At 54.4% G+C, this 22,938-nt stretch overlaps 1 protein-coding gene across 4 annotated transcripts in view; it reads left to right on the top strand.

The window, feature by feature from the left end:
- The first annotated feature begins 9,142 nt into the window (after nt 1-9,142).
- PMEPA1 (prostate transmembrane protein, androgen induced 1) overlaps nt 9,143-22,938 on the top strand; it is a 51,167-nt gene continuing 37,371 nt past the window's right edge. For 3 of the 4 annotated variants that reach the window (XM_075438771.1, XM_075438770.1, XM_075438769.1), the window contains exon 1: nt 9,143-9,519. In XM_075438771.1, the coding sequence (XP_075294886.1) occupies nt 9,417-9,519 (103 nt within the window). In that variant the 5' untranslated portion in view covers nt 9,143-9,416. Of the gene's footprint in view, nt 9,520-10,840; nt 10,905-22,938 lie in introns of those variants that run through there. The other variant, XM_075438772.1, reaches the window with a different exon arrangement.

The raw sequence follows: 22,938 nt of genomic DNA, 5'->3' as shown, positions 1-22,938 counted from the left end.
CTTTTCTGCTGAGAAAGAACCAGTGATTTCTTCAGTTTGAGCACATTAGTATTTTTTTAAAAAAAGAACATGATACAGCTCTATACACCAGTTGGGAGCAACAAGATTTGTGTCATGATTACTAGTATGCATTTGACAGTATCCTATAAATTCAACACGTTTTGAAGAGCGTTAACAAGACTTGTAGGAACCATACTTAAATTATTTCCCTACTTTTTTTTCAATTAAAAGAAAAGGAAGTTAGCGAGAATCTGTATTTGTATCCAAAATAAATATGGCTTGGGTCACGGCAAGACTTCTGCATGCCGTGCTAGACCTGGGTCTACAGCACATTCATTGATTTTTGTCTCCATGAATCACCCTAAAGCTATAGGCAACAAAAGCTGAAGCTATGTAGATGTGATTTCTAGCTCATTTGTTGTTCATTAGAAAGATTTTCTCTCTCTTATTTGCGGCACCCCTGCTGCTGCGTGTTCATTAGGAGAATGGAATGTATTCCAAATATTTCCTAGCTCTGGCAGGGCAGATGGTGGAAAGTAATTTTCCAAACTCTTCTGGAGGGGGGGGGGAACACACCCAATAACCCCAAGTCACCCCCTGCACACCAGCGGAATTCAGTATTTCTGAGTGCAGACGTGCCGTACACTTTCTGTCTCTCTGGTTGTACAGTGCTGCGTGTCGGAGTGGTGGGAAGTGTGTATGAATGGGAATGTATCACATTACATGTGGGATGTTAGCAAGGCTGGGATTTTTTTTCACAGGAAACTGCATTTGCAAAGAGCACACAGCAACACGCAGTACCCTAAAAGCTGTGTGTGAAGGAGTGAGCAAGATTCATTTCCCTAAATCTTCTGGGCAACCCAATGCCTAAGGGAATCCCAGGGAGGGAGGACGGAGCCTGTGCTATGCTCCAGCTTCCCCGTCCAGCCCTGCGCAGGGGCATGAGGAAGCTCCTCAGACACCCTGTCCCTGTCCCCTGCCCTCCACCAGCGCGGGCAGAAGGATGTCCAAGTGTTCAGACAATGGTGGAGGAAGCGGCTCTGGCTGCGTTTCCCTCCTGCTCCCTGGGGAGTCGGGACAGCACACAAGCCAGGGCCAGATTTAGCTCTTGGATCCACATGAAACACCTCTGTGCCGGCTGCTCCCTTCCTTCGTGCTCAGCCCCTTGTCACTGGAGTGGAAGTGGCGCACACACAGAAGGGGAACAGAAAAGCCGAGTCAATCTGCAGCAGGCAGAGCCGGGAACACAATGCGGGCGAAACAAAGAGCGGGGCTGTATTGACTGCCTTCCCGGTGGCATTCACTTCTCCTGCTTGGAGACGGTTTCCTCTTTTCACGAGCCTCTTGACCTGCAGATCCCTCTCCTCAGCAGACAGACCCCAAAGCCCCCCGGCTGGATCCTTATGCCTCTTCAGATCAAACCAGTGGAACACTTTGAGCACAGAGCCTGAACTGTGTGTTTGCATCGAGCCTTTAAGCTCCTTGGTGCTGGCACCAGGGGTTGCTGTTTGTTTCCAGCTCCTGAGGACAGCAGTGGTGCTCTCTGTCCCGGGACTGTGCCGTGCTCTGGCCTATGGAAGGTGCCTCTCGCACTGATTTGGGCTGTCACCTCAGGCCAGCACCCCCAAAATCTCACACACAGAAACCTGGCAGAGCAAGGCGCTTCCTCAAAAGAAGGGCACCAGTTGCCCCGTCTGTGCCACCGAGACACCCAGCTTTGGAGCGAGACACTTTGATGGCTGCTGTAAAACCCCATCAGATTTCCAAAGCCCGCTATTAGTGATGGATTTTCAAGACCCCACTTTCTCCAGGCACGCTTGCATCGCAGGGTGCGTGGGTGCAGGTGGAGGTGTCGGGGCCTCTTGCTTGACTCATCTCCGCAGCTGGGCCTTCGGGTGCAGACGTATGAATGAGCAGTCCACAAGCTAACGTTTGAAAAGGCACCAAGAAAGGGTGCACCCGCTGAGCGTGAGGCAACAGACCCCTCTGAGCCTGCGTTCAGCCTTTGGACAACTGTCCCATGGCATCCGACGTGTCTGTAGGCTCAGTGGAGCACCAGGACAGTAGAGCCATGCGCGTTGTGCAGCGGCTTTGCGGAAGCAGTGTTGTGAAACGGATGCCTTCTGTCGCCGCCGTGACCTTCAAACCCACTGCTCGGTCACCAGGCAGAAGAAATCAGTAGAAGTCCTCCCGAACAGCCGCGGGCTGGTGCCCGTGGGGAGCTGGCTTTTCCTCTTGGGCTAGTCAGAGCTTCCGCAGCCAGGGCTGCCACACTGAGATTCGGGAATTTGCCTAAGCTGCGTCTAATACCTAAACCTGCATTTTTCACAGCCTGACAGAGTTTTAAACTCCTTTCCACCAGCTATGGCCAGTAGCCTTCAGAGACGAGCAGTGGCTATAATTGATTCATCAAGACTCCTGTTAATTTGTTTTTGCTCAATGGTTCCCAGTTATTATGCTCTGGAGTCAAGCTTCCTTTAGGTAATTGACAGTGTAGCCTACGTGTGTGTAAAACATTCATCACAGTTGTGTTTTTAATTAAAATGCATATGATAATACCAAAAGGAGAGAGGAGGGGGAAGGGAGGGAACCCAGATTAAGTTTTTAATTGTTTTAGTAGTGAGATTTGGTTCAGTGAGAACAGGGCACATTGGTTTCCTTGGAAACATTGGCGATGTATTAGCTGTATAAAATGTAGCATAAAAGATTTCCGAAAGTGAAGCCTTTAGGTTTTAACTGATATTAGAACTCTTTTCATTTGGAAAATCAGATTCACATGTAGCCCCTGGAGTCCCAAAAAGGTGTCTTTTTCACCTTTTCTCTTAAACCTTAGAATTAATAATTTCACAGATTATCAGAATCATTAGAAATCTGAAACTGCAATAACAACAACAACAACAACAAAACCCCTTCCACAATTCAATATCCCCGATTCATACGATTTAATTAGATGTGCCCGTAAGCGCTCTTTGTGCCAAGCAGCACCAGGCTCAGGCAAGACTCCATGTGATTTGAGAAAGAAGTATAAAAATTTGGCTTTTTAAATGTTCCAGTAAAACCAGAGATTATTGGTAATGGAGCAGTAGCTGATGCTTTAATTCTACATCCTATGTTCAGTTATTTTATTGTACACAACACCGATACCCAGATATACAATATACAGTGGGCTCTGGCCAGCTTCAAGTTCAGAGACTGGCAGTGGCTGCTGCTGACGGTCTGGCTTCACACGAAGGCTTCGGTGCCTCTCTTCTTCCTGGCGTACGCCTGGGGAAACCGAGAACGCCCGGAGCACCTGACCCCCCGAGACAGCGCGCTGGGTTTGGGGCGATGACACCCCAAGGAACCCCAGGAGGTCAGATGTACATTTTAAGGTTGTTCTCATCCGAGGTGAAAACATTTCCTTCTCCTCCTCTTTGAAAATCAGGCTCTCAGATTGTCCGTTTTGTCTCTTTGGAGTTAGAAAATAAAGCCTTGGGGGGGAGGATTCAGCCGTCTGCAGCCGAGCGGGACTGAAACGACCCATTTTCATCTCGGTGCTTCCCCTGGGAGCCCAGACTGGGCCGGCGCAGTGCCCTAGGGAGCGGACGCTGCCCCAACTCTCTTTGACACCAAAGGGGAGGTCAGTCTGCAGCTGCAGCACCGGCTGTCGGACCTCGGGCCGCCGGCGCACGGAGCGCTGGCTCGGCCTGGGTCCGCGAGGCAGCGCTGCGCCGAGCTCGCTGCGGCGGCCGAGCCGGGCGCCTGACGGGAGAGGCGTTCACGGGGGCATCCGAGCCCCGGGATCCCCGCTCTGCCCGGGTTTCTCTGCCCCGCCAGCGCCCGCCACCGCGCACGCACACGCGTGTCGCGAGCTCTGCCCGCTGCCGCCCGGCGAGCGGATCGGGCCCGCGCTGCGGCTCTGTCCGACACCCCGGCTCGGCGGCGCAGCGCGGGCCCTTTAACGCGGCGGCGCGGGAAGGCGCGAGCTGCGCCTTTGTGGTGGCACCGGGTCACCGCGCGGTCACGGCCCCGCCCCACGTGGAGTCGGAGCCCACATGACCGGGCGCGCCCCGCCTCCCTCCGCTGACTGGCTGCCTTTCGCCCGGGTTCCCCGCTTCTGATTGGCCGAGCGCCCACGTCATTTACATGCGGGGGGCGGGGGAACGCCTGTCCGTGACACCGGCCGCCGGGCTGGGGGGATTTAAAGGGGCCGAGGCCCGCCAGGGGAGGGGGTTGGTCTTGGCGCTGCTGGGGGGAGGCGGAGCGGCGGCTGCGGGCCGCGAGGGAGCCGCGGGGACCCCCGCAGCCGCCGTGCGTGAGCCCCCTGGGTGCCCCGCGCCCCGCCCGAGGGACACCGAGTGCTGCTGGTGCCGGGCAGCTGCGTGTCCCGGGCAGGGCAGGGCTGCCCGGCGCCCCCCGAGCCGCGACCCGCTGCAGCGCCGGGCCCAGCCCGCACCTCCCGCGTGGGCACGGCGTGCGGGACGGCCCGGGGACACCTCGGGTGCGGCGAGAGAAGGCGGCGGCCGCGCTCTGCTGCGGGTGTCGAGCTCCGGCCTGAGCGCGGCCGTGCCTTGCCCGGTGTGCCCAGCACCAGGCGTGTTTTCGGCTGGCAGCTGTGGGGGGCCGTTATGTTGGTGGTGAAGCGATGCGTTTGCTGCCGGTGCCCCCAGTGCAGTGTAAGGCAGCGCGGGGTCCTTCCCGTGGTGCCAGCCGGAGCGGTGTCGGCCCCGGTGAGACGGAACGGGTTGGAATCACGTTCTGGTGGCTTCAGTGAAAATTTTCGTTAGGAACAAAACCCTCGCTGGCTCTTGGGGCCTCGTGCTTGGGAACAAAACCTCTAAACCAGGACCCAACCCAGTGCGGCGGTGGGAAACCAGCTTCCGGGAGGCAGCTGCCGGCTGCCCGGGTTGGTGGCAGCAGCTCCTTCCCCAGGGTCACTGTCCCGGGGGAGGGGGGGGCATTTTGCAGCCTGTTGGGGTGGGATAGCACTTGGGTCGGTTGTTGGCGCTTGGCCATTGGGGTGAAGGCTCGGAAGACAAAATGCGGCTGCTGTTGCAAGCAAGCACAAGGACTTGTCTGCGAAAGACTTTGTTCGCGGTGTCTGGTCGCTCGACGTCATGCCCGAGGTGTCGCCGCGCTGACTTCTACGGGCAGACAAGCCCTGAGCTACCGCTGGGAGCATCTGCGTCCCTGCCCGGCAGTGTTCTCCCTCGTGGCAGAGATCTTGTTCAAATTGTCGGGGAGGAAACTCGAGTTTCTGGTACCAAACAGTTAAAAAAAAATAAACTGAAGAGGTTAGTCACCAGTAAGTGGAAACCATGTCTGGAATTGTTAGAAATAAGACTTGCTTGAAAATAAATATAGAATTATTCACCATGGTAACTATTGCCCTATTGCGTTAGTGCATATTGATTTAACATTAATCCAAAGACTAATGCTGTGAAGTATTTGGTCTCTTTAATGAACAACTGTTTAGTTAACAAAGCTTTGGGGAGCTGGGGAGGTTTTTTTTTGTTTTTCCTTAAATGGCCTCCACTGCTTCTGGAAGAAAATGATTTGGCTCTCAGGGCTGCTGATTTCTCACACGGATCTCTCTTTCCAAGCACGTTATGAATTTACCCTTGGCGCTGCACCGCCGTGGTTCTGCGGGGTCGCGCGGACCTGTAACTAATGCTGCAGTGAGGCACAAACGGAAAGATTTAAATGTGGCGGCGCAGGCAAGTGCCTGACTTCTGGTCTGGCAACGAGTGGAATTGTATCACAGCCCAAAACTCGCCAGAGCACACCGACGTGTAGCTGGCGTTCGGTCTGTCCGAGGGCCTCGGGTGTTCCTGCAGCTCCTGCGTGTCCGCTCCCACGGCTGAAGAGCCCGAGGCCCAGCGCGCAGCCCCGGCTCACCCTGAGATTCTGTGGCAAAACCAGAAGGCGAAGGGAGATCTTGCAGTGCCGGGCTCGTCCCGGAGCCATCAGAGGTGTCTCAAGGGAGAACATAAAAAGAAACTGAAACATGCTGATCTGTGACACGGCGCAGGAGCCAGAGCCGACCAGAGTGTGTTCTGGAAGCATCCCACAGCCAAGCGGTGCTCACTGCTGCTACAGAAGACCCTGACAAACGGCACTGGGCTGGAGGGTGGATAGCGTTGTTACGAAGAACAGGGTGAAGCCTTTGAGTTAGCTGATGTACTTTTAATTTTTACAAGCCTATCTGGGATGACTTTAATTATTTGTTCTTAAATCATGGTGGAAAAATGCTGATTGTTCTTAAAGCCACATGAGTCGTTCAGATGAAATCGGGGTGGTGGTAAACAGGGCATTTTAAACCAGCATTGACTTGCAAACAGTTATTTCTCTTTTGTTTTTTCCATAAGGAAGGTTGGGAAGATGTGTGAACTTGCAGCAGCCTGCGTCTGAAACTGGAGCCTTCATCCACCAAAGCTTTGCAAACTCGTAGAAACTCCCGCTAGAACCAGCTGGCTGATTCACGGAGCGCGGGCAGACACCTTCCCCGCTGGAGCCGGCTCTCCCACGGCTTGGTGGCAGCCCGGGCTCCGGCTGCCCCTGGCCTGGGCGCGCTCCGCCATCGGCGCTGGTCAGGCTCCGTGAGATGCCTCCACCAAGGCTCCTGCCGCGAGCAGGCCTCCAGCTGTGCCGTCCATGTGCCGCCCCGGCTCCCGGTCCTTAGGCCCACGGGTGACGCTGTGCCCAGCTCTGAAGGGCAAAGCCACGCTTGTTGCAGCAGAGAGAGTGGAGAAGGGCTCTGCGACCCACCAGGCAGCGAACTGACCTGCCACAGAATCACAGAGTCATTAAGGTTGGAAAAGAGCTCTGAGATCGAGTCCAACCATCAACTCCACCACGCCTGCTAAACCATGTCCTGAAGTGCCGTATCTGTACGTTTTTTGAGCCCCTCCAGGGATGGGGATTCCACCACCTCCCTGGGCAGCCTGTGCCAATGCCTGACCACTGTTTCTGTAAAGAAATTTTTCCTAATATCCAACCTAAACCTCCCCTGACGCAACTTGAGGCCGTTGCCTCTCGTCCTATCGCTAGATAGTTGGGAGGAGAGACCAACGCCTGCCTCACTTCACCCTCCTTTCGGGTAGTGCTGGAGAGCAATGAGCTCCCCCCTCAGCCTCCTCTTCTCAAAGAAGAGTGATATATTACTTAAGGCTGCATATACACACTTCAGACCATTTAAGGATGTCCCGTGTCTGTGTCTTAAATACAAGAATTCAGAATCAAACATGAACTATGGCCACATCCATGCAGCCAAGAAACTCGGAGGGCTTGGCAGGGGTGGGGGGCTGGTGCTGGCAGGCCGCTGCTGGCCGGTGTCTCACGCGACACGAGGAAGCGCGTGGTGTTCACCCGGGCTTACTAACGGCAGGGCTACGTACTTTAAGTGCGAAGGACTGTTAGTTGCAAGCTGGTGGGCTCAGCTTAGCTCGTGGCCACCTTGTCTGGCCAGTCAAGCGAGGTCCCTTGGAAAAGGGTCTTTAACACTCAGCTGCCAAGTGTTGTAAATAGAAAAAAATGTATTTCCGGCTAAATAATAATAAAAGTGGGTTGATTGATGAAGCCATCTGAACCGGCATTTGTCTTCAGAGTTCTGACCGCGCGTGTGCTGTGCTTTAACTGTGGAGTTGGCCTTGCTGGAGCTCGCGGGCTCCCGCCCACGCGTGTCCCACGTCCCTGCAGCGGGGGTGACGCCGCTCCCGGCCCGCACGACGCATTTCTGGAGGTTTGCCTGGCACAAAGGAAACTGAGACTCCGGGACCAACCTGAAGGCACCGGCCAAAAGGCAGGTAGGAGTTACCCCTCCTGCGTCACCGGTGAGGAAACCGCGGCTGGGAACCACGCATAAAAATAGGGCTGGAAATGCTTTATTTCCAGTTCCAGCGTAGATTTTTTTCAGACGATTTTCCCTCTTTCCCTGCACCCTGACCCCCACCGCTGGTACCGCCCCTGGTGCTGCTCCCCCGGCACTCGCACGACAATTCACGTCAGCTCCGCACCGGGAAGCACAAACTTCTCAAAGCTGGTTTCTGCCCGAGCCGCCAGGCCCTCTTCGGTGTTCCTGGGGGATGAGCCATCGTGGGAGCTGCCGTCTGTCCAGCGGCAGAGTGGACGGCTCAACGGCCTGGCAACCCCGTGTTCCTGCCCTGCAGCGGCGGTCGCGGGGCTGGACGGGGCCACGGGCACAGTCGTGCATTTCGCTGCGGTTTGTGGGCAGTCACGTGGAAATAAATGGCATTTTGGGGGGAAATGAAGGTTAAAGCTGACCGGTGAGTGCCACCACGCCTGGCCTGCTGCTCGATGCCGTCCGCCTGGTTCGGGTCCTGGCGTGACGCCCTTCTCGGCGTGGCCGTCCCGGCGGCGTCGCTGGGGACTCTTCGGGTACTCCCGAACCCTGGGTCGGAGCCGACCCCACTCACAGGGAAACGCGCTTGGCTGGAGGCCACCCGGGGCCGTCCTCCGCGCCCGGTGACGGGGCTCGCCCCGCACCGCAGCCGCTGCGCTGCACCACCGCGGTGACGCGGTGTCGGCATCCGCACTGTAAACCCGCTTGCACGGCTTTTTGCTCCCAGAAAAAACCAATATACAGATATTATAGCCTGCCTCGGCTGAGACTCGGCACCCAGGGGAGAAGCGACGGCTTCCTCCCTCCCACCTGTCCGGGGCGGGACTGAGGGCACCGCGCTGCGCGGCGGGACGAGAAACCGGGGGTTCCCCTGCCCGGAGCGGCCGCGGGGCCCCGCAGCAGCGAGCGGCCGGGCCCGCGCTCGGGGCTTCCCCGCATCGCTCTCCTGACCCACCCCGCGGTTGCGTCCGGAACCGCTGTGCGGGGAGCGGTGCGGGGGGGGGGGGGGGGGGGGGGGGGCGCGGCGCGGGGCAGCCCGGCGGCGGCGCGCGCGGGGGGGTGTGGGGGGGAACGGCCAGGCCCCGTCTGGCGCTGACGTCACGGCGCCCGCCCGCGGCTGGCGGCGGCGCGCGGCCGCGTCCCCGTGGCCGTGAATGAGCGCGGGGGGCGGGAGCGGAGCGGAGTGGGGAGCGGGCGGGCCGCGCTCCCGCCGCGCTCCCGCCGCGCTCCCGCCGCGCCGCGCCCCACAAAAGTGCGGGGCTGCCGCGGCCGGGCCCAGCGCAGCCGCTTCGCGGGCCGGAGGAGGCGCGGAGCCGCCGGGCCGAGTCGGGCCGGGCTGAGCCGCTGCGGGGGGGCCGCGCCGCGCCGCGCCGGGGTTTTATTTCCAATTTTTGATCGCAGCTGCATTTCCCTCCCCCCGCCCCCCCGCGCCGAGGAGGAGCCCCGGCTTTATGTGGCGCTGCCCGGGGAGCGCTCGGCGGCCGTGAAGTTCTTTGTGTCGCCGTCGCCTTTTTTTCTTTTTTTTTTTTTTAGCTTTTTTCTTTTTTTTTTTCCTTTTTTTTTTTTTTTTTTTTAAATGTATAACTTCATGGGGCTGAACAGCACGGCCGTAGCTATTCAGCCCAATGTGTCCTGCACATGTAACTGCAAAAGGTCTTTGTTCCAGAGCATGGAGATCAGTAAGTACTCGTCCTGCCGCCGCCGCGGGGCCGGCCCCGGCTCCCCCGGGTGCGGGTGTGGGTGCGGGCGGGCGCGGCGGCTCCGCGGGCGGGGGAGTTTCCGCGGGGACCCCCGGCGGCGCCGGGACCCTTCGCTGCGATGCGCGGTCTCGGAGTGATCCCCCCCCCCCCCCCCCCCCCGTCTCCGTGCCGGCTCCGCTCCTCATCTGTTGCTGCTGGGGCGTCCGGTGCGGGGTGGCACGGCGGGAGGGTGCGGGGCCGGGCGGCGCAGGCTCCCCGGGCCTCCCGCCGCCGCTCCTGCGCCCTCCTCGCCCCCCCCCTCCCCCTCCCGGCGCTGGCTGCGGGGTCCCGGCTTTGCCCCGGCGCTGCCCCCGGCTCGGCCCCCGCAGCCGCCCCTGCCCCGCGTGTTCGTACCACGGGGCGGGGGGGGGGGGAGGGGGGTGTCAGCCCCTTCCCCTCGTCGCAGCGCTGCGGGCCGGGCACCCGCGGAGGGCTGTGCTGGGGGGCCGGCTCCCCCCGCCCCCGGCCCGGGGCTCTTTGTCCCGAAGGGCCGTTTGCCTTTCTATATTTAATCACTATTTTCCAGCCCTCGCAGAGCAGCGGGGAGCGCGGTGCCTGAGCCAGCACCCCCTGCCTCCCCGCTCTGTCCCGCTGGGGAACGGGGTGCGCGGGGGCGAGGGGGGGGGATCGCTGCTGGGGGGGGACGAGCGGGCCCAGAGCGAGCGGCGTTCTCTGCGAGGGGAGGGTTCTGCAGGCATCCCGGCCCGGGGGGGCTGTACCCCGCTTCGCTAAGCCTTGTTCTGTGCCGTGGAACCGAAGCCCTACCCGGACTGGTGCAAAACGGCCCGTAAATGAAAACTTGGGGAGAGTCTCGGTTCTGCGTGCGGGGCTGGCGCTGGGACGGGGCGGGCTGGCGCCCGGGGCGGGCAGGGCAGCGGCGGCCGAGCTGTGCCCGCATCTGCCGGCGCGGGGCTCGGCCCCGTCCCCCCGCGGGGCCGCGTCCGAGAGCTGACGTCCGTCCCCTGGTGCTTTGGGGGGGCTCCAGGCCAGCGCCGCCCGCCGTCGCCTGCTCCGGTTTCCTCGGTGTTTGACTCAGGTGCCGGAGTCCGGAGAAGGTCTGTAGGCATCTGTGTACCGGGCACTAAACTGTGTTCGTTCTGAATTTTAGCATAAACCATACCCTTTGTACTGTGTGCGCGTTTAATCTTGATTTAATCTCATTCGTGTTCAGACAAAACTAAGCTGGATTTGCCTGATTTTATGAACGCTACCGGTACTGAACAGACCATTATTCTTTCCTGACTTTAACAGGCCAGGCTAGATGTGCCTACCAATTGCAGCGTATGAATAGTGAAGATGCAGGTCTTTTTTGTGCCAGCTGGTCGGTGAGTGTAGCCTGTGCCCGGCAGAACTGCGGGGATGGGAGACTTGACTTTGTGTCTGAGCAAGGCTCGTGGTTATGATGAAAGTCGTGAATTAAAATGGGTAATGTCTTTTGAAGAAAAAGCTTCTTTTCCGGTCTAACTCTTGGCATGAGGTTTTGTTGGAACAACTCAGGCTTTTAATTTCGTTCCCTGGCTTTTTAGAAGGAGCATATTTTGTAATTTTTTCCCCATTTTTTCAGCGTATGAAAGGCTTGGGTAGGAGGCAGGTGGCAGTTATGGGTGGGGGGGTGTGAGAGGCCGGGGACAGTGCAGTGCACTGGAGGACGCTGTGTCTGAATTGGGATGGGTGCCGCGGGTGCGTGGTGCCTGATGCCGTACGGCTCCTGAGGTCCTTCCCGGCTCGTCCCTGCCGGCACCGCGCCTGTCCCCGTGGGTCAGCCACGCCGCGCTTGGCTCCTGACACTCGAGCACCGAGTCCCCATTCCCTCGTGCTGAGCTCCCATAGTGCTGCCCTTCCTGATTTCGTTTTCGGATAGGTTTCTTGGTCGCCGACGTTACTTATTTCTCTCCTGCCGATGGCGGGCAGCGTCAGCTCACCTCGGAGCTACAGGAGGGCTTTGGCTGCACTGCAGGGGCTGTTACCTGATCGCTCCCTCCGCCTGGGCTCAGTGGAGAGCACAGAGTTGAGCCTCCCTCAGAGAAATCCATTATACAGCTTTTTTCCCCCTCCAAAGGCTTGATTTTATTTATCTTTCTAATACGACTTTGAGGGAACCTCGGAGCAGCTACCACCAGATGCTGTTTAATTTTCTACCCAAAAGTTCCCACACAGGAATGCTTCAGGAAAGTGGTGTAACTGTAAACTCTTTTAATTTAACCCTCTAATTAGGTTCACTGCACAACTGATCCCCCGAAATATTTCTTTGCAGGCTTTATTGCGTGCGGCGGGCTGCGGCGCTGCGGTGGAGGAAGCAGCTGGTTTCTGCGCGTGGCGCTCCCAGATTAGGATTAGAAACGGGCTTTTTGGGGGCGGGGGCGCGGCGTCTCGCCCGCCGGGGCTGCAGTGCCAACATGCCGGGCGGCCTTAGGCAGCCAGCCGTCTGCGGCAGCGGTCTCTAATCGCTTCGGCTGGCTGGAAGAGGTCAGGGGTGGCTGTTGTGGCGGAAGAGTCTGTAAATAACTAATTATTTGGCGCAGGGAGCGGAGCGGGGCAGCGTGCCTGCCTCCCTGCCGGCTTCCCCGCTCGCTCGCCCCAGGCAGCTCGGCCTCTGCCAGGGACCACTCCCGGGGTTTGGGTGCCGAGGCTGGGGGTCCTGGCTCCACAGCACCCGGTGGTCCTGGCTCCACATGACCCGGGGGTCCCTGCGCAAGGGTGACTTGGGGTGCGAGGGCAGGGGTGCCCCGGGCTAGGTGGCTCTTGAAGAAGCTCTGCTTGTGCAGTAACATCAGCCCGCACGCTGGGGAGTTTGGGAGGTGTCGTCGCATCTCCCCGAGGAGATGCGGCCGTTCCCCTCGGCTGGCAGCAGCTCCCTGACGCCGGTGTCGGAGCGGTGTGCCTGGCCGGCGGCGGGCTGGGGCGAGCGAGCCCTGAGAGCGGGTTTCTGTCCAAGCCAGGACTTCTAGGTTTTCACATTCTTTGGTTTAATAACAAACCAAATGCAGATGGCTCAACCGGGGATCACGTCTCCTTTCCACTTCAGACTGCTTTTTTGGCAGATACGTTTCTTTCCTGACACTGTGTCAATGGCAGTTACGGCTTCTTGCAGGGCAGAGTGGGTAATAACCATGTACTTCTTTATTCTCCCCCCCAAGTTTTCTTGGGGGGTAGGGACACGGAGGGAGGCCAGAGCTGTAGTAGCAAGCTAGAGAGCTTTTGCGCAGAGTGTGTTCAGTTTGTGGCATCTCAGTTTGACTTCAGCCGAACCGGGGGGATCCCTGTGTCTGGCTCTGGCCGTGTCTCCGTGACAAGCACAGCTTTTTGCCGAGATCAGCATCCCAAGGTACGGCCCAGGAGGAGCGGAGCACGGATGGCTTTTGCTTACGGGGCCTGAGGACTGTCCGTGTGTGCCCTTGGCTGTCCCCAGGGACTCTGCCAGTCTGCGGTCCCAGCTCTCGTACCGAGGGCAGCAGGGAGAGTCCTAATTCCCCGAGCCTGGAGAGCATGGGGTCTTAAAAGTACAGTTTATGTTGTGCCCTCAGGCAGGGATTTTAATCTTACCATTTTATGATCAGTGTTGAATGGAAGAATGGAAAGACGAAGAGGAGGAAATGGGAGGAAAATAGTCAAACTTTGTTTGTTGTCCTTTGGGTGAACACCTGGACTGCGTTGTGCTGCACGGCGGGGCCGGCCAGGCACGCACGGCCCCAGAGGTGATCCTGGATAACCGGAGGTGATCGTGTGTAGTGCAGAGTGGAGACGTGACATGGCTAATTCTTCCTTTTCAGTCAGCATCTATATTCAGAGGAGGACGTTTGACACAGCAAGTCCTGTTATATTGTGCCATGAAGGTGTCCCTACCCCCTGGATGAGCCGTTGGGTGCCTGCGTTTTATTTTCTAGTATGTTTTCAGATCCTGGTTGTGAGAGGGCTGGCACTGCGGGGTGTGTAGGAAATAACAACCATATTCCTTTCACTGAAGCCAGGAATTCCCAAGCTAGGGTCTGCGATCACCTCTGAATTTTCAGGGTATTGAATTATCCGAACTACTGGTGCTTGCTTTGCAGGTGGAGAGAAGAGTACCTACAAATGTATGTTCTTACTTATTTTTGTTTGCTGCTGTTCACCACGTATACTAATATTTTTAGATTTCCTGGGCTGAGAGTTGGTGGCTAGATAAATTCAGTTTTAGAATAAATTTGTAAACGTAAATTATAAATGGATAGTTGTGCGGAGACCTTTCCAAGGGAAGTACCAAAATACTTGGTGTCACTAATAACAGTAATTACAATCCAGCTTCTTCCCTGAGTAACTCATTGTACAGTCATGTCTGTTGGTTTTGTCTCAGGTAATAGCAGCCGTCAGAATTTGGTAAGCCTGATTAGCTAAAAAAGGTCATTGATTTGCAGTGGTGTTTCATGTGAAAACTGATGGCCAGTTTGCTTCCTGGAGGGAGGTCCCGTGCGTGGTGTGCAGTGTCAGATCCCTCAAGTTCTCCGGCACACGGTGCATCTGTTGTTGGCGTGCTCCATCGAAGCAATAAAGCCGGGCTGGAAAGAGGTACAAGGGCCACTTTGCTGCAATTAAGTGGAAACTTGGTTCACACCATGAGCACGCTTCCAGACGTCCATAAAGCAAAGGAATCATTAGTGTCGACAGGGATGTTTTACGCAGTGCTCTTCCTGTCTGTGTGGCTAAATTGCCGGGTGATTATTTTATAATTATTTTGGGTGGCGGAAGGTAGGTCGCTTGGGCAGGTCCTGGGTGAGGAAACGCACCAGAGACCTGCCCTGGCTGCGAGCAGCACGGCCGAGCCCGGCCCCAGCGAGGAACGGGGAGGATTTCGGCGCGATGCTCCCGCATCTGACCCATCGTCTCTTGTCTTTCGGAGCGGAGCGCGTGGGCTGCTGCGTGGCTGCTTCCTCGCCGCGCTGAGCGTGGTGGTGGTCCTGGAGCTCCCTGAGGAGCGACGCGTGAGCGCGCCGCTGCCGTGAAGGAGCGGCTGCCGGAGCCATTGAGGCTTCGGTGCTTGCGGGGTGCGGCCGGACGCCTGTGCGCTGCGGGGAGCTGACAGGCTCCCAACATGGGGAAAGCACCGAGGCAGCGTCTGTGTGTGTGCGCGGGTGTCAGTGCCTTTGTGAAAGTTGGTTTAGTAATACAAGAAAATAGTTCAAAATGAGCTGGTGGATGAAGTAGTTGGTAACCAGAGAAAGGAGTTTTGGGGTTTGGGCTTTTTGTTTGGGTTTTTCTTTTAAAGCAGATAAATTTCAGCTGCAGGAGTTTATCATCCAAATCAGTGGATTCGGGGAACTATTGAGAGTAAAGAGAGCTTTGATGATTTGGCAAGGAATACAGCTTCTGAGGCAGCACTTTGATGTGCATTTTAAATGCTCTTTGTAATGACAGTTTCACAATTTCTTTTCTCATTTTAAGTCAGGTCTGCAGAGGTATGTTTTGAGAGAAAATAGCAACAGCACACGTTATTCTTGTTGGCTTCGGAGCCAGCTAGAACTTGTAGTTCATCCCAGATCTTTTAGCTACTGTGGTAAATTTATGACTACACCAAAAAGGAAATTAGTAGAGATGTTAAATATTATCAAAGCTTTGCAAATCTTTTGAAATATCTCCAGTGTGAAACCTAAACTTGCATTACCATTTATGCTGCAGTATGCTGTACAGTATTTATCTAAGAATCCACCTAATATTGCAGGTTCCTGATTTAGGCCCCCACCCCCACCCCCCCCCACCCCCCCAAAGGATGAGTTACTGTTTAGCATCTGCATCCTTCTGGTCTTGCACTGCACCTGAAGACCTTGATTCTAGTGACTGAGGCTTTCTAAAGACAGCCTGGTGCCGCTGCAGTGGTGTTACTGGGAACCCTTTTCTTCCCCTTCGATCTACAGCACATCCTCAGATAAACTCTTGTTGGAGGGAGAAGGTTGTCATTGCCTACGTATTCTTATACAAGAGAGCTTGTTGCGTTAATTTATGTAGTATGGGTAGAGTAGGAAAGAGGGTAGGAATTGGGAACGTTTATGAAGGTTTTCATTTAAATCTTGCGTAGCGCCTTTCCTTCTTGTAGCCAGGTTGGGGTAGGGTTTATATCTCCCTTGGGAAATCAGCAGCCTTAAGGGTGAGGGACAAATAAGCAAGTTTTCCCAGATTGATTTAGAGCTGTGTGGTAGCTCTTCTGGTGCTGTTTTTGCTCTCCTGAGCTGTGACTCTAAGCTGTCCCAGGCTGGGAGCTCTCTGCTTGTGGACTAAGTTCAGCTGGTGAGTAGAAGAGGGCACGCATTTCGTGTGCGAGCTCAATTAGCCAGTGAAGTTGGGCCTTCGTTACATGTAAAAGGTAGCATCACTGCAAGGCCTGAGACAGCATCATGTATAGATTTAACTTACAGCCTTTTCCAAACCATCAGTGACCTTGTTCAGTTGGACGTTACCCGTGTTATTCTGCATCTCTCTCTGGTACAGGATGCTGATTTGGAGCATGTGAGGCTGCGTCACCCCGAGACTTGTGAATTCAGCCATCACGCTCAGAGATGCTACAGCCAGTGCGCTGGTGCGTATTGTAAGCTCAGCTTGGCACCAAGTCCACCATCACCTTCAGATTTTTTAAACTTTACACTGCTTTTTCACTGCATACAGCTAGGTAGCATTGCTAAGGTTGGAATCGATGCAGCATCCCCTTTTTTTCTCTCTGAGAAGTCAGACTTCCAATTTCTCATCAATACAAGACTGGGCTTGTGCTCCATCTAACAGAGGGTGTGTTTTTCTCTGTGTGGTGCGTGTTAGTGTCGTCACAGGTTGTGGCGTTACACAAAGGCACCTTGCACATCTATTGAAACTTGCCTCACAAGGTGTCCGTGTTGGTGGATGTCCCCAGTGCTTTCACATGGTTCACACATTTGTGTTCAGTGTATTCGGTCGCACACGTATCTTTAATCAAACTCCTCAGACTGGCTAATGTTTCACTTGCAATATACATTCAAAAACGTGTATTTAGAAATGCAAGTGCTTTTGCACATGGCAGTTCTCTGCTCCGTTCACGAGACCCTGCTCGTGCCCGCAGTGCTGAGGGATTTTGGCTGTGATGGTTTGCTGGCGTGAGGTTTGTGCACTTCAGCAGGTGCGACAGGATTTCCCACGTTTGCAAACTTGGCCCAAGCAGCCCAGCAAAGCAGAATTCAGCCTTGGAGAATGAAAGCTGATTAACCCCCCGGCTTAGAGCATACCAAGAGTGAAAACGGATACTTGCACAAAAATTAATACTACTTTTCAAGAATATATGCGGGTCTGGGGATTTTTTTTCCATCTCTTCATTCTGTCCAATATGTTAAGTAGCTGGTTTGTTACTCTAAACCCTACGAATGGTTGTCAGTAATAATTCTGTAAAACTGTGAATCAACTTTGCATGACTTTGTGCAAATAGACTGAGTAATTTCTTTGTTCTTTTCTTCTTACTTTGTAATTGGAGTCTGTAAAAGCCCAAAGGTTTGGTCTTGTGGAAAGCATGATTCATTTATTGGTGTCTGTGCCGACTAGTTATCTTTCAGTAATTCCAGAGTGCTGCTACAAGCCAAGAATGATTCATACATGGCTAAGTGCACAAACAAATGGGGTCATGGCCATCTGCAGAAACTTTTCTAATCTATTTATGGTATCGGAGAAAGAAGTGGGTGTATTAAGGATGATGGAATAGGTGTCAATTACATTAGTGAATATAACCGGTTCAGTAACACTAACCATTACTCAAAACCACATCTGCTCATTGCTAAAGATCACGACAGTAGGTCCCATTTAAATGGTAGCATGGGTCTGATACGAGAGATGGATTGAGTGTCTAACTCGCCTCCGAAGGAGCTCACCGTCGTAACGGCACTGGTAGTCTCTTCTACCTTCCTTGAGACTTAGATGTTAACTTGCACTATGAGTATTTGTAGTAGCAAAGTCCGTCTCTTTGCTATTGCAGACCTCAGTCATTATGTGCTTTACATGTAGAATTTGGCCTAATACTTAATTAACTTGCTACTGATGGTCAGTGGTTGGGTTTCTCATTTGCACACCAGGTGCAATGGCTGTGCAACATCTTAGTGGAGACAGTGGTGGTCAGGTGAGTCGGTTTTCCTTCAGAATTCATCTTCAGTACTTTAAAATCTCAGAGGGAAGACGACCTGCATCTTGCGAGGTAGCCTTCCGCTACTTCCATCCCATTTGACCAGTTGTGAGAATTAGTTTTCCCCTTTGTAACTCTTGATAAGAAAGCAGCCCTGGCTGCGGCCGCGTCAGAATGGCTTTGTTCAGATTTTAGTCTTTCGCTCTGGGGGGAGGCAGTTTGACCCTGCCGTGCTCGGGGTGGAGGAGCCGGGCCCCGGACCTGGCACTTGGGTGCCTGAGTTGATGGTGAGGAGGAGGGAGTTTGAGACCAGTGATAGGAAATAGCAGGGCAAGAAGCGCTCCCGAGGCGTATGGGCGAGTCAGCCGGCGGCGCGCTCCGGACTGCTCGCTGCCAGCGCCTGCCCGCTCCTCCGCCTGGCACGCTGCCTCTGGCTCTGCACCTGAGGCACGTGTGTGCAGCAAGACCTTGTGCTGGCAGAGCACGTGGTGGTCTCACAGCGCGTTAGACATGTCCTGCGTCCGCAGGCTGGATGAGCGTTACTCCAGAGGCGAGCTGGAGGCACGGGTGGGCCGGTGCCGTGAGGTGTGGGGGCTGCATCCCCGTCCCCCCGAGCCCAGGGACTCTCGTGCGGTCGCTGCTCCCCTGTGTTTGGTTTCAAAGGGCTTGACTGGAGCACAGAGCGCACGGACTCAAATTTCTGTAAAATGAATTTAAGCATCGCTGCTGGCCAAAAATATGGGAGAATTTGGCAGTGTGTCATTGTTGTCCTTTTGCTGATGTTCGGAATGCTGTGACCGTTTCTGCTGCACCCTCGCTGCCCGTGCTCTCACGGAGCGAGATGGGGCCCTGGCCGACACGCGGAGCGTGCTGCAGGGTGGGAAGTGACCCAGACTTTTGCCCAAAGGACTGATGAGCATCTCCTGATGTCTGAACAGCTTTTTTCTTCTGCCCTTCCTTTATTTAAGTCAACAGATTGTGTAAGCCACATGCTAGATTTACCTGCAGGGCAAGCGGGAAGGAAGCAGTGCCATTTGGATGAATCCCAAAAGATGTCTAACTGCTGAGTGTTAAGACTAACATTTCCAAGCCCAAGTCCCTTCAGCCGTCCTCCGGAAGCTGCTCGCTGCCTTCTCCATCCGAGTGCGACGCACCCGTGGCTTTGGCTGCCGAGAGCGAGTCCCGGGGAAGCTGCCCGCTGCGCCCACTTGCCGGCGGGTCTGCTGCGTGTTGGGCTCTGTGCTGAGCAAGCTTGGAAATTCTTCCCCTTACTGATTTTTGTTTAATATTATGATTAATATTGTTATTTCTAATTAAAAAATTGCTCCCCAAGCGAAGCTGTGCCCCGGGCCTCCTGTGCCGTGTTTCCCACGGTGCTGAGGGTACGGGCCGGCTGTTCGAGCTGCGGGGATGAAATCCACAGCTCGGGAGCTTGAGTAACCCAGGGCTGGACTTGTTGTTGGTGCACACTCCAGACTTGAAACCAGGCTGGATCTCCTTGTGCTCTTCACAGATATCGGTGCAATGAGACCAGGTTCCTCAAGAGCTGGAGAGCATCAGTGTCCTTGGTGCTGGCCCGGGCTGCAAGGGCTTGGCTTTGCTGAAGGCAAATGGCTCTGCTGCTTTCCTGGAGGAGCAGGTCCTGTTCTTTCTGTGCTTTTTTCCTTCTTTCCACCATTATTCCACCTTACCAAGGGTGCTTGCTTGGCTTCTATAGCTTAGACCAGCATATACAGGTTAGGCTCTTCAGCACTGAGCTGTGAAAGTACCTTGGCCTGTTGGATGCTGCCTTTAGGACACTTCAGGAACAACATGATATATGGACACTTGCTTCACACCGTTCATAATAAAATTATCTTAAATTGCAATAATTTCCCATACAGTAAACAAGAATATCGCTTTTCTTGTTACACTGCTGTTACTCTAATGGGACTTTGCTTCAATTGGAAGATGTGTTTTTGAGTTCAGTGTCTCCCTCTCCAGCGTGCTCAGACACACACAGGAGGTGTGTGACACTGAATGACACTGATCACTGGTGTGTAAAGCAGTGAGTGTTTTGTATTTCTCTCGTGTGACTTACTTCTAGTGGTGTATACAAACTGCACCTTTTTCAGCTCTGCTGTGGGTGCAGGTGATGGCTCTGCTGTCGGCTGATGTGCCAGAGATGGGCTCGAGAGTAAGGATGATGGGGGTCCCGTGTGCTCCGAGCAAGGTGCAGAGCAAACTATGGGTTACAAACGTATTCTGTCTTGCTGGTAGCTTTTAATCCTTGTCATTCTCATGGCTTTTCTTGATAAATACTTCTCAACATCCACTGACTTGCCATCCAGGCCTGAACTGTAAGGAACGCTAAACATAATGGACAACCTCAATTTCATAGATTCACTAGGAGCTTTTTATTAGTGCAGCTTTTTTTTTTTTTTTTTTACAAAAAAAAAAAAGGGCAAAGAAAAATGATGACTGCATTTATTTAATTTAAATTCAGAAATTAGCTCTTCCAAATCTGAGAGAAATGTGCCTGAGTGGGCCCGGTTCAGCTAGTTTGGTCACGCAGCGAGGGAAGGATCCGTCCTGCCACGCAGCCTGCGGAGCGCTGAGCTCGAGGGGGTTAACAGCTGCATGCAGATGTTTGGGAATTTCTCTTTTGACTTGACCCTGGGGTTTTGCTGCTCTTCAGACCAAAAGTGCACTCCAGTCACAGCAGGTTCATGGGTTTGGAGATGCTTTTCATCCCCTCCTGTTCTTTCTGTGTGCTCTGGAAGGGATCATGCTCTGTCTTGCAGCCATGTGTCTTCCTTGGTTACGCTTCCAGAGATCTGTAGACTCACATTGAGCATCTATTAAATTAAGCAAAATGGCCTTTAGAAAGCTACATTTCAAGTGGAAGAAATGCTTTATGTAACATAGGGGGGTGAGGGGACCTAAATACGAGCTTAAATTGGCTGTTACGAAAATAGGTATAATTGGTTTTTTGCACAGTGATTTTACAGCTTCTGAGTTTAATGTCCTGATGAAATCCTCCATCCAGTCCACGTGCAGCCGAGGAGATGGGGGTGGAGGAGCCCGGGCTGTGGGACTTGTTCTAGGAACAGCCTTCTCGTCATTTGCAAAATCGGACGTCCCTGTCGTTTGCTGAGGCTCTGCTGCGTTTGACCGGTGTCTGGAGCAGCGGTTTCCTCTCGCCAGTGTTTGCCCTTCGGTCTCTCCCCGCAGCACTCAGCTGCCTGGTGCCAGGGCTGGGCAGGGGAAGGGACATCGCTTGCTGTGATTGCAACTACTCGCAGGTGAAAAATGGGAAACTCTCATAGCTGTACCCTCCTAACCGTGCACATGCCAAGAGCTGCAGCTTTGTTTTCCAGACTGATCAATGCAGTTAAAGTTGTATAATTTAGTAGCGTGTGGGCTCGGCGTGAGAGCGACTGCTTTGCTTCCCGCCTCGGGGGAGCACGGGGAGGGTTTCCCTCAGATGAGAGGCCAGGTGATGCCATGGGGCTGTCACCCAGCTGCTCTGGGATCGGGAGCCTGGGGAGGCAGAGGATATCATGCTCTGACCTTGCATCCATCCACGTATTAATCCAGATGGTCTTTCCTGTTTCTTTATTTAAAGCCTCTCCGTTTTTTGGTCTGGAGGGACAGAGCGTCAGGTCTCTTGGGTAAAGATTGACCCATCCTCTTTTGGAAAGCTGGTAGCTTTAAAAGTCCTCTGCATCTTGTTGGCAGGAATTGGAAGAATGGTTTTTTTATTTGGTATATCTTCAACCAGTTAGGACATAGAGCTGGTTTTCTTTGTAGCTTACTAAAGGTCTTGAAAGGATGAAAAAGCTTGCTGCTTTCCTAAGAGTGTCTTAGCCAACACATGGGAGGAAAGCCTGGCGCTGTGAGACAGGGTGGAAAAAGCTGACATAGGATTTGCTGCTTCTTTGAAACTAGCCCTTTTTAATTGTCCAGACAGCGTTTCAAAGCAAATCTCTGCTCTTCTCTATCTTCTTCCAGCATTATAATTCTATATAATCACTTTTCTTTCTCAAAAAGAATAGGGCATGATTTTTTTTTTTTTTTTTTTTGTTGCGGAAGGAGGAAGGGATAAATTCCAGATGTTGCTGGGATACACTTTTTGCCTCTGTTTAATGTTTAGTGGCTTTCAATAAATATGCTGCGAGAGGTGGGGCTGGTGTTCTTACTCCAGGGCGAATCGTCTCCATCTGCTGATGGAGGAGTGTATCTGGGGTGTGACTTGGTGCAATTAGGAGCAGATCCTGGCTTTCCTGCCTTGCTGAAAGGCAGCGAAGGCTGAGGCTGGCCTGAGTGCTCCTGCGGGGTCTTTGCCCTTTCTCCTTCAGGGTATTTGCCCTCCCCTTCCCACCTCACTGCCGAGCTCCGGCTCCGTGAGTGAGAAACGCTCTGGGGGGGTTTGATCCCCTGCCCGTGCGGACATGGCATGGGAACAGGCACTTCTGCTCTAAACTGACTCTTCCCTTCTCCCACAGCAAAGACTTGTCTTTTCAGGGCACGCAATGCTTTTACCTGCTTTTGAAGCCTTTTTGCACACTAAACCAATAATAATTTCCGGGCCTGTGTTGCACACAGGCGTTGTAGGACCAAGGCAGCAGCTCCGTTCCCTGTTTCATGTTTTCACCTGTTGGGACTAAGTACATCTTTGTTTTGTTGGCAGCCTGTTTCGCTGCACAAACAGTGTAAGACAAAACCACTAGCAGGTGTTGGTCCAGCCAGTGTAATTACTGGTTCCTTGCTGCTGGTAGGCAGACGGCGTGAGCCGCCCTTCGCACGGAGTCGTCTGGCAGGGCTGCGGCTGCAGCAGGGCTCCGGGCACCGATCCGCAGGGAAGGTGCGCCGACGGCTCAGCTGCTCCTGTATCCCCTGCTGCTGAGCGCATAGAGAAAAAAATGTGATGCTGCATGGAGGGGGGGAGGGAGGAGAGCTGAGGGTGGCTCTGGTCAAGTTTAAAGCACTGACTTTAAGTGCGAATTCTCATTTGCATTTAAAAAGTTGGCAAAATGCGTGGCTAAACCAAAAGGCCAAATGTGAGCACGGGAGAGCCAGGGGAGCTGGGAGAGCAGCGAGCAGCGGCCCCGCACCCCGTCTCAGCCTCTGCTTTTTCCTCAGCCTCTACTTTTCCCTTTTGGGCCTCCCACCCCTTTTCAACCTCCTCTTTTTCCTCATCCTCGACTGTCCTTTGGCCTCCCACCCCTTTTCATCTTCCACTCTTCCTTCAGCCTCCCACCCTTTTTTGACCTCCCATC

This window comes from Opisthocomus hoazin, chromosome 18 (assembly GCF_030867145.1).
Source record: "Opisthocomus hoazin isolate bOpiHoa1 chromosome 18, bOpiHoa1.hap1, whole genome shotgun sequence".
Lineage (NCBI taxonomy): Eukaryota > Metazoa > Chordata > Aves > Opisthocomiformes > Opisthocomidae > Opisthocomus > Opisthocomus hoazin.
Note: the sequence above shows the minus strand (reverse complement) of the source record. Positions and strands in the feature narration are given on the sequence as shown.